The sequence below is a fragment of the Sesamum indicum genome, linkage group LG12, assembly GCF_026168435.1.
Source record: "Sesamum indicum cultivar Baizhima isolate 11 linkage group LG12, ASM2616843v1, whole genome shotgun sequence".
In the NCBI taxonomy this organism is placed as follows: domain Eukaryota; kingdom Viridiplantae; phylum Streptophyta; class Magnoliopsida; order Lamiales; family Pedaliaceae; genus Sesamum; species Sesamum indicum.
The window spans coordinates 17,080,275-17,091,603 of NC_142668.1; the positions used below are offsets into that span (position 1 = coordinate 17,080,275).

An 11,329-nucleotide genomic window follows, 5' to 3' on the forward strand; every position below is an offset into this window, starting at 1 on the left:
TCAAAATATTAGCAATAACAAAAAATCATGACAAATATTTTGGATATAGCTAAAATTATTACAAATAATGATTACCGTCATAAAATTTTAAACTTTGATATTAATTTAATTTAATTGTAATAGATATTATTAATCTATCCTAAATTTTCAACAATCATTATTTATGATGTAGAGTTGTCGTGGTAGCTATATATGATAATTAATACGCATTTGGATATAAATGATTTAATATAAAAAGACGAATATGGTCGTAAAAGATTAAATGATCATTGTTAGGTAATAAAAAAAAAAGATTAAAGAATTTGTTGTGTTGAAATTGTTAATTGGGCTTGTGACCCTAAATGGTGAAGTATATATATAGTTGCACCGACTGAGGAGTCACGGGGAATCATAAATTTGTGGATGCATGCATGATGATATGCATTCATCCAATCATAATAATTAATCTTATTATGTTGCATATACATATAATTATATATAATCAAGATTACATATTTGAAAAGTAAGAATTATAGTGCATTTAAAAAGAGACGTTGAAAATTAATGCATGAGAGAGAGAGAGAGAGAGAGAGAGAGAGAAAAAATTAAAGTAAGAAGAAAAGCAGCCCCAAGGGCCCATCTCATGTCTCCTCAATAGACTCTAAGCTGTGATGTGATCATCTTTCTTCACCATTCCATTTTCCACTATTTTCTTACACCTTCTCTTAGCCTTTCTTTCTTTTTTCTTTTTTTTTTTTCCTTCTTTATTTTTCCCTCCTTTCTTTTCCAATTGCCCAAAACAACCATGAATTCTTCTGGAACAATCATCATGTCCAAGGAATCTGCCGATCAGGGCTCCGCCAGCAGTCAGCCACCGCCCGCCCCCCCGCCTCCGCAGCTCAGCCGCTACGAGTCCCAAAAGAGAAGGGACTGGAACACTTTCGGGCAGTACCTGAAAAACCAGAGGCCTCCGGTTCCTATATCTCAGTGCAACTGCAACCATGTTCTTGAATTCCTCCGATACCTCGACCAGTTCGGCAAAACCAAGGTTCACTTGCATGGTTGCGTCTTCTTCGGGCAGCCTGATCCCCCGGCGCCTTGTACCTGCCCGTTGAGGCAGGCTTGGGGCAGCCTTGATGCTCTGATTGGACGGCTGAGAGCGGCGTATGAAGAGCACGGCGGATCACCGGAGACGAACCCTTTTGGCAACGGAGCGATTCGAGTTTATCTGCGTGAAGTGAAGGACTGTCAGGCTAAGGCAAGAGGGATTCCGTATAAGAAGAAGAAGAAGAGGAAAATCAGCCATCCTCTCAAAGCGCATGATGAGCTGATCAAGAATCCCAAGCAGCCCGTTTGATTATCAACTCATCAGCTCCTTTGGAGGAGAAGAGAATGGTAATTTCCAACTCTATATATAGAAATAATTAAATTTTTCTTGGATGGATATGGTGTAATTTTAAATGATTTCTTGCATATATATAATTCTGGTAGCATGAAATTCAGCCTGAGGATATATACTAGGAAAGCGACAAGTGATGAAAGAAACAGTTGCCTTAATTCTTACATAAATTTTCAGATGAAAAACTTTGCTAAATAAATGAAGGCAGAAAACGATAATACTGATATCTATGCCCAGGACCACATGATCACAAGCAGAATAGTATATCCATGTATGCTGTATTCTATACTACACCAAGAAACCCTAGATCCACAAACCAAAACCCTAATCCTGACAGGGACTTTACCGTTTGGGGATAAATCGGGAAACAAAGAAATACTCTTACAAGACTGTTTATTTGAGTAATGACATGAATCCTATGTTTGTTTCTCTCTCAAATCATGCAAAACAAAACAGTGCTAATTAATTAAGGATTTAAATAATTTAATTAAATTCCTTTCGCACTTGGAATTGGGTCTTTTGGGATCCGGACATGAATGTCCTTACACCATCATCTTGTCTGTATGGTTTTAAAATGAATGTATGAGTCCGAAACTACCTTGAGAATCAAGCATTTGGCATTAATTGTGTCAGGGCCCATGAGAATTCGATCACTCAAAGGTTTAATTACTGTGAAAAATTAACTGTTCTCTGTGCCCTTTAATATATATCATCATGAGAATAAGTCATTGTTTAATTATGTGAACTTTAGCGAATAATAATAGAAACATTCATCTGTATTAACTATATATATATATATATATGACTAGCTACAGATATTTGATCCAACAACAGGCCTGTCATGTTATCTATATATATATATATCGTTCATTACTTGGATGAATTTGATGTTTGGATTGTCTTTCCATAAGATTTATCAGCTCTATCAGACATTTCACCCTGAGTAATTAATGTCATTTGAGCTATATATATGTTGGAGTTTGACGTATATATAAGCACACCTCTATCTGCATTACAATTGTCTGATTCAAACAATTTACAATAAGTGGTATATATGCATGAGAAAATGCTGAGTTGCACATAAAAATAGAGTTCATTACATGAGAATAGTACTTGTAGAGTTTAAGGGCTACCTTAAGCAACATATATCATATCAATGTCATTTCACAAGCTTATGCTACGTACTATTTTCATCTCTCTCTCTCTCTCTCTCTTTATATATATATATATATATATATATATATTATTTGCTTTGAATGTGTTAGTTGCGGCGTGTTGAAATTGTCAATATATGTGTCACTAATGGTTATATAGTGACAATCTAAAGATAATTCTTGCATATTATATAAGTTTGTAAAAATGATTGCAACATAGATATCTTTTTCATGTAGTACATATAATTTAATTATGGCAACTTGAAAATGTTTCTATGTAGAAACAACTTGAAAATTGTTATATATTTTTGGTCTTGTAATGATTTTAATCCTTTATATTATCATACATGATTAATAACAATTTTAACATTTTTACTTGTCCGCTACATAGGATCGCTTGCATGCATATACTACCTTTTTGAAACGATAAATTAAGGCCCGGCCAACTTAAAATTTGCAAATATATAAATAAAAAAAATGGGGGCTATATATATATATATATAGCTAGTTTGTGTCTAATATTTGAACAATGAACCCATAACTACGTACAGCCAGTGTGTGTCTAAGTAAAACATCTCCATTTCCAGTTTATTTCCGAAGGTAAGCAACCATGTTGTATTGTATCCTAATGATCCCTGTAAGAATAAACTGTAACATATATATATATACTAACCGTTGGGACATATTGTTTTTGCATGTATATAATAAATGATATTTCACAGTTTATAATGTATTATAAATAAGTATATAAATCAACATATTGTATTATAAAAGAAAAGAATGAAAAAAAGAAAGACAAGAAAAATTGACCAAGCAACGTAAAATTTAGAAAGTTGAAAGAGTTATTTATCTATTAGTTGAAGGGCATTTTTGATTTCACGCATTTTTTATTTCACACAAAATTGATGTGCGGTGCCACTAACCTCTATATGTGTAGATTTATTTTTCCTTTTTTATAATAGTGTTGATATGATCAGTGTTATATATACATATTTGTGTGTGTGTTGTACGACATACTTGTGGGGGTGAATGAAGAAATAAGTAATTAAGGGTTTATGATGACATTTAAGGCACGCATATCAAGTGGTATATATTGTTAGGAGTAGTAATTGGGTTGAAATTGTGTCTTGTGATTTAATTTATCCTCCATTCTTCATTTGAAAGTAGCACCATCACCCCATAATAGCTGCACCAGTCTTACACATTCGCCACAGGACCTGCCCAATCTATTCTTTACCCACCTGTGCCATTAACCCCTACCATTTTTTCACCTTTTACAGACAGAAATGTAAAGAAACTCATTCATTGGAGCAGCTATATATATATATATATATATATATATATATAGTACATTTATCAGAAAGATTCACAAATTGGAAGTCTTTGCATGCTAAAACTGAAACATCTATGATAATTCATGACTGATACATGTGCAGCAAAAATGTATTACACCTTTTCTTTACTATCCATTATATATATATATATATATGTATCCATGATCGTTCTAGCTCTACACTAAAAAATGGGTTAAATGCAATTTACTCCCTATGATATATTAAATAAGAAAAATTCTTATGGAAAAAGAATTAGTAAATCACCCTCTGTGATTTAAAAAATGAAGTAAATTATCTCATTGTCAATGGTTTAGATAGGGACAATTTGATTAATTTTTCAAAATACATGGATTTTTTTCTCATCATTTCTCATATCACAAGGGCAAAATTGCTTTTTTTTTGGATAAAAAATTGACTTGCTTCATTTCCGTGATAGAAGAAGAAACTATTCCTTGATTTTGTTTTTCTTCATTTTGGCAGGATGGGTTAGCAGTTGTACTGAGAGGAGTTATGGGAATTTGTTGAGCGTGCATGGCTCAGAGTTCCTTCAGTGTACGTAGGCATAAATACAATTGCCTACAATCACAGTTTAGGTTTGAATAATATAATAGACCATATCTATCTATCTATCTATATATATATAGCGCATGAGTACGTAGTTGGGAGTTGATGATGATGTAAAACTACTAGATGAGCAGCGTTGTAGATTACAGAAAATATGATGTAAACTTTTCGATACTTAATCTGGTAAAAGGTTGGTTGGTTCACTCTTCTTCACTGTGAATGGAGTTTAAATCAAGTCATATATATCTTCCAAATTAGAGCTTTCCTCTTAAGCAATGGGGGTGAGAATCTACCTTCTTTTCTCCTTAATCATCATTCATCACCTTAAACTATGCAATACACAGGTCTTTACAGGTGAAACAATCTTTTCTGCTGATCCTCATCATACATGATGTTAGAAAGTGAAAGTGAAATGATAATTTCTCTTGATTTATACTGCAATCATAAAATCCAGATATTCCATTAAGCAATGGTTTGTTACTGTATCAGAAGTTAGAATTTTAGTTTTCAACTGTAAAACTTTTATATCTCTCACTTGGAAATACTTTAGTAGGCTAACATATAACGAATAAGAAGTAATGTCGTGTAATTATATGTTAATATCGTCATTCCTGACCCAACCATTCAGAGGCTATTATATACATAATTTTTTTATGGAGAACAGTTGGGCCTTTGATTTCGTCCTTGGACCAACAGTTTTTGGCCCAGCCCTTTCTCAGTGATAGATCCCTAGCCTCACAAATACTCGGACAAGGAACAAACACCACGTCTGCCAGCAAGTGCTAATCATTTGTTTAGAGGACTTATTAAAGATAAATATAGTGTTATGGTAGATAAATGACTGACTTTTAAGAATCTCTCTCTTGTGAAGGTAATTCTAAAAAGATTTTTTTATCTCAAACAAGATTTCTCGTCCCATTGTTACGTTAAAGCCTAACCAGCAATGTGATTTGAACAAAATAGAACTAAAATGGAGGAACAGGGGCAAACACAAGATTAGAAAATGAGAGATTACAACACAGAAATCGGTGAGCTACTTGAGCAATCTACAATCAAAGAATGGAAAAAAGAAACACCACCAAACATAATATAACGGCTGCAAATAAGTGGTAGAGTAAAAGCAATGAAGAAGAAACTATAACCAAAAATCCGAAGCAACCAGTAAAAATAGACAATTATATATATAAAATCAGATACAGGGAATCATGCAGTGAAGAAAACCAACAACCATAACTTAACATAGAGAAATAACTTCAGCAGCCCAAACTCTATTACATGCTATCATTCACCTAAATGGGAACTAAATTCACAAGATATAATTTCTCTATCAGAGGAGAGCCCCATACCCCACAAAAACTCTTCAAAATAGGTAGCATAACACCAAACAAAAAGAATAATACGACCCTGTCGTCGAAAGGGTTAGTCCACGGCACAAGATAAGTACAACTTAGCATTACAAATAACAATAACCTGAATCTGTCCAGCCAAATGTGCATAATGTAATATGAAAACATAGTAAAACACAGCTCCTCCTTCCTTGAAAGAATAGTAAAGATTAATAGTTTTAAACAGGCCAAACAGTGGATTTAGTTTGGCATACACAATATTAAGAAATGGAACCCTCATGACAGAGTTAACATCTGAATTCTTTTCCAAGTAAAAATCTTCTTCAACTATTAACAGCGAGAAACATAAGTCAAAGGGCAAGTTGTTCACGTGCCCCAGCTCTTCCACAAAGGATTCCATCAAGCTCATTCCAGCATTGCTAGCTATACACATCTGCAGCACTGATAACCAATCAAAACAAAGAAAATATATTTGAAAATAAAAGTTGATGAAATCAGATAGACATATGTAATTGCGATTATATTATTCATTTTCAGTCAATTTGAAATCATGTATCTAACTTGGGTTTATAACAAGAGGATTAGCAAATATAAAAAATTATTATTCGCTGGCAAGAGAAAAACAAATTGCATCAATCAGTAACTTGAAAGCTCAAACTTAAAACCAAAAACAAGAGAAAATTCAACCTGGATCAGATTTCAATCGAGGTAACCAAATATGGTAGCCTACTCCAATTTGAAATATTAACAAATATAAAAAAAGACAGAGATACAAGAAAATGAACAGGTTCTTGTCTTGGTGCTAAGCAGCATTCTTTTTCAAATTCTTTCACTTTGAGTAGCAACTGCAGCATTCATGAAAAGAAGGATTGATACAGCTCCAGCACAAGTACAGACTAAAAATTGCAACACTGATAAAAGGTCGATGCAATGGAATTATAATGCTTCATAATAATGCATATAATTGCAATTACCAGTTAAACAGTAACCCTAGGCCATCAACTTACCCCCCCCCCCCCAACCCACACAACATTTCAGGATGCAAGGAAAAGCCATAACCTGGCAAATTATACATTTCTAGTCTGTCAAACTGAAAATAACTTGAAATCAACACTGATTCCCTTAGACTCCAAGCATTGTTTTAATATTCAGCGGTTTAGAACCTTAATCTGGGAGCTGCCAATATGATGAGCACTCTTCCATCTGATTGCCAATCTCAAAACAGCACATTCACCGGTTCACATTACATGTATTAAGCAGAACTTTTCATCCTCCAATCTATAAGAAAATATATGGGAACTAACCAAGATCAACATCAATTCAAGGAAAACACGGGAAACCATACTGTGAGTACCTCTACCATATTCTTAGGTCGAACTAGTTATCAATAAATTCTCCAAACTAGACTACTCTTTCATGAATTTTAATGGATAGTAAACCAAGCAAAAAAGCAATAATTAAATCAAAGGCCAAAAGTTGACAGAAAAATCATTAATAAGATCAGAAGAAATGCAGTCATACCATCAGAAGATCTAGAACGCTTGGCCTGCTTGATCTTCTCTAGCTGGACCTGTGTATCCATAAACAATTGCATCCTCTGAACCTCCAAATCTTTGGCAAACTGCATCCTCTGCTTTTCCAACTCCACCATCTGCCTCTGCTTCATACCCTCCACCTTCTCAAAAATTTCCCCAAACCTCTCTATAGCCTTGGCCAGTCGCCTCATGCCTTCCTCCCCTACCTCTTCCTCCTCGGGAGCCCTATCTTCGCTCCCCTCTGCTTCCTCTCCCTCCAAGTATCCATCATCTTCCTCCGTTTCATCCTCAGCCGCAGCCGCGGCAGCGGCCATAACTGAATAATTCTTCCTGAAATACGACTCGTCCACGGGCGGCGATGGCGTCGGACGTTTCTGTGGCAGAATCACCGGCATTACCATAGCGGAAGGGAGCGGTTTCCGGTAGGGTAACGGCACAGCCATCGGCGGCGAAGGCAGAGATAACGGCTGCGTAGATTGAGATGATGCCAACGGCATAGCCGACGAGGTCAGCTTACTCTGATGTTTGTTGAAATTAGATCCGATCAAAAACTCCAAACGAGAGAAAAAGGGCCACGACGACGTCAGAGTTCCGTTGGAGTCGGAGATCTTCGCCTTCTCGGTCTTGTACTTCTTCTTCAGCGTATCAATCCGATTCTTGCACTGAACATCGGTGCGGCGAGTCTTCTTGGTGTGGCCGTGGCGTGCGTTCACCACATCAGCCACCTCCTGCCAATCTTTTTGACGGAGATTGCCGCGGTTGAGCTCCAAATAACGACGTCCCCAGGCGTCCACAAGCGTCGATGTGGCCTCCTCCGTCCAACAGTCCTCACGGGAGGGAACTTGCCGAGACGGAGGATGTCCCTGAGGAGTCGAAGATTCCACTAAATCATCCATAGATCAATATCTGTAACAATTCAAGGAAAATTTCCAAGAGTGAGAAAGGACGATTAGACAATGAAGAAAAAGAGACGATGCGGAAGGCGGCGGGTAGGGAAAGGGATATGTGTATGGAGAGGGAAGAAGGGAAGGGAATAGGGCTGAGTCTGACTGGGGACTGGGGAGGGCATCGCCGGGGGGCGCGCGTGTGGACGACGGTCACGCGATTTCGGCAGCATAATTGTCATGGGTGACTGCGTCACGTAACGTCTGTGGTTTGGTCACCGATATTTTGCGCCGATTGATTGGATTTAGGTTCGTTGAATTAGGAATTTTTGTTTTTTATTATTTTTATTAAGAAAGAGAATAACGGGAACGGGAGCGGGAGCGAATAGGGCGATGATCCGCGTGGGTTTGGACGGGAGGGGAAATTGCCTTTGCCTTTGCCTCTCTCCGTGTCCGGTCATGAGAATTCCGAGTGCTTCACAAATTGACGATTTTGGCCTTGCTGATCTCAATTGGGTGCTTGACCCGACAACATTTTTTTTGTTTGAAGAAGATAGAACCCAGTGTCGCCGTACAGGCCCATAAGAAATAGTTCTTCTGGGCCTGTTGGGCCTTCAAATCCTAGTTAACAATTCTCGCATTCACATTGACCTATATTCAACTATTATTTGTACATATCTTAATAACTAGCAGGTGAAGCATGCTCCATATCTACATATACATAATTTAAAATTTTATTATATTTTTAATTTGATAATTAGAATTTTTTAATTTAAAATAAATAATTAATATTTGAAAACATAAATTAATATTAAATATGCACAAATAAATATTTATTAAAAGAATTAATTGATCAAAAGGAATTATTGTGAATAAATAAGCATATTCAAAGAATGTATTGTGAACAAGTAAGTATGTTCAAGGGTATTTTTTGTTAATAAACATTGAGCCAGAGAAGTTAGTAATTATTATATGAGTCTCAGCCTTAATAAACAATAATATAGATTAATAAAACGAACAAGAAAATGATTGAAATTCAAATATTACTCCTTATATGCCTCAATTAGCTAATTTTTGAAATTACAGTTCTACATATTTTATTCACAATATTATAGTAATCATCAAAACAAACTTACAAGTGTATCAAATTTGGTAATTCATGATGATTATCGTCACATAAAGTGATGGGATACACGTAAAATTTACAAAAAATTCATGAAAATTATTGAGAAAGACAAGAATGATAACTAGATATTCACTACTAAGCTGATTATGTCATTTGGAATTCATGAGTAAAAACGTTGTTGAAGAAGGAATGGAAAATTAAAGGGTGAGGAGTCTTGTCATTTCAGCTACTTTTTTTCTGCTTTTTAAGTGCAATGAACTTCAAATTCGTATTTATTTTTTGGCAGGTGCAAGTGTGTAGTGATTGAAACTTGAAACTTGACATGACTGTTTTTGCACATGAAAGTAGAAACCTAAGGGTGTAGGAGGAGGACAGAGACGTACCTATTTCTCTTTCCATTGCATCATCACTTCAACTGTACTATGTATGATTTGAGTTGGAAAGCTGGAAGTTTGTCCAATTCACCATCACTACCACTTACATTGTTACTTTGGGTAGATGATTCAGTGGTGCAGTGTGTCAAATCATAACAATTTTTCCCAATAACTCTTGTTTCATTTACCTTTTTATCATCATCAGTTTAGAAAGCATGCAATATCGCGGATGGATCAGTAACGACTTTTTGGCAGTGGGGTCTATAAATTTGTTTAAATATTATTTGCAATTAATTTCTGACAGATAAACTTGTAGTTTACAATATTTTTTTTAAAAACTTTTGTCACGATTTATATGAGCACCCAATCAAAGACGCTACCTGCTTGTATGGGGCGAAGTATAATTAACTATATATACTGGGAGGACATTCCGTAATTTAATATAAATATATATGGACTACATATATATATATATATTTGGTCCATCAATAATCATTTAATATTATTGCAAATGGAATAATTTGTTTGGATATTATTGGATTCTGATATATATATATATATAGATATGGAAATAAATGTGGAGAGGATATATGGTGATGGATAATCAAATTGGTGGCTTACAGCTCACAAGTGATTCATGTCCCAGGCCCGTCCAATGATTTAACTTGATTTAAGTTAACCACACACTATATATCAAGATTACTTGAAGGGTTTTCATTGATAAGACAAATTAGAAATATCACGTGATTTATCAAGTTTCATATAATTGGCGTCAAAATTCATGAATACGGGTATATATGTATATATTAATATATTTACATAATAATTATCTTGACGTGTATAAATTTGAAACTTGAAAATTCATTAAATTAATGAGATGCATCTGATCATATTAAATTAAGGTATTTATAAATTGACATGCAAAAACAATGAGGTTATATATATATATATATGTATTAATATTGGGTGTAGGCAGAGGGTAAAGATGAAATAGTGAGGTGATAAATATATTGTGATGGGAATTGATGAAGTAATGTATAGATGATGAGTAGGTAGTAGTCCAACAACTGTGGGACGTCTTCTCAGGGGTCCCCTAATGATGGGACTTACTCTGGATCCATACATCATCATCATCATCATCAATATGAATCTGCCCCTCTCACCACCCAGCTATCAACATTCTCAACTTTCAAACTTGTTGCCCATTTTGGTTTATCCTCCATCACTGTCCTATATATGTACGTTTCAAAATTCTCACTATTGTTAGTAAAGTATTATTCTTAGAGGACTTCAAATTGCTTTTATTTAATTGTTGTTATGTAAAAATAAAAACATATATTTAATTATTGATAATTAATTATGCAAAATATACAGTTTAAGGTCTGAGTGATGGCTCTTTACAGTTGCTTTATCCTTCATCTTCTCAAATTAATCACACCTCTTTATGATGCTATTTAATACATATCATGTCATGTGAATTAATAAATCATCTCTTTGATATCCAAATAATTAATTAATGTACCATTTTCAAAGTTAGACACCACGAAATATTATAGTCGTCAAATTTTGACATGAGCACTGCGATAAGTAGTGCCGGACAAAGATGGGGCTCTGGACCAGGAAACATGGAACTT

The 11,329-nt window shown here is 35.0% G+C and overlaps 2 protein-coding genes across 5 annotated transcripts; one reads left to right on the top strand and one right to left on the bottom strand.

The window, feature by feature from the left end:
- The first annotated feature begins 518 nt into the window (after positions 1 to 518).
- LOC105179460 (protein LIGHT-DEPENDENT SHORT HYPOCOTYLS 10) lies at positions 519 to 4,633 on the top strand. Its single transcript, XM_011103082.3, has 2 exons — positions 519 to 1,374; positions 4,347 to 4,633. The coding sequence occupies exon 1, from the start codon at positions 785 to 787 to the stop codon at positions 1,334 to 1,336; it is 552 nt and encodes a 183-aa protein (XP_011101384.1). The 5' UTR covers positions 519 to 784; the 3' UTR covers positions 1,337 to 1,374; positions 4,347 to 4,633.
- Positions 4,634 to 5,585: 952 nt separating this feature from the next.
- LOC105179461 (trihelix transcription factor ENAP1) lies at positions 5,586 to 8,686 on the bottom strand. Of its 4 annotated transcripts, XM_020691340.2 has the most exons (3): positions 8,362 to 8,686; positions 7,298 to 8,217; positions 5,586 to 6,217 (listed from the first exon to the last, which is right to left on the bottom strand). In XM_020691340.2, the coding sequence occupies exons 2-3, from the start codon at positions 8,205 to 8,207 to the stop codon at positions 5,850 to 5,852; spliced, it is 1,278 nt and encodes a 425-aa protein (XP_020546999.2). In that variant the 5' UTR covers positions 8,208 to 8,217; positions 8,362 to 8,686; the 3' UTR covers positions 5,586 to 5,849. The 4 variants fall into 4 exon arrangements, with proteins under 4 accessions (XP_020546999.2, XP_020546998.2, XP_011101388.2 ...); XM_020691339.2 differs by having other exon boundaries at positions 7,298 to 8,682; XM_011103086.3 differs by having other exon boundaries at positions 5,944 to 6,209; positions 7,298 to 8,657.
- Positions 8,687 to 11,329: the final 2,643 nt, after the last annotated feature.

What these genes read in the sequence shown, in the direction of transcription:
- LOC105179461 (XM_020691340.2), bottom strand. Translation starts at nt 8,207, where the DNA reads ATGGATGATTTAGTGGAATCTTCGACTCCTCAGGGACATCCTCCGTCT. An exon ending in GCGTTCTAGATCTTCTGATG is followed by an intron (nt 6,218 to 7,297) that starts GTATGACTGCAT and finishes ATTGGTTATCAG; the next exon opens with TGCTGCAGATGTGTATAGCT.
- LOC105179460 (XM_011103082.3), top strand. Translation starts at nt 785, where the DNA reads ATGAATTCTTCTGGAACAATCATCATGTCCAAGGAATCTGCCGATCAG.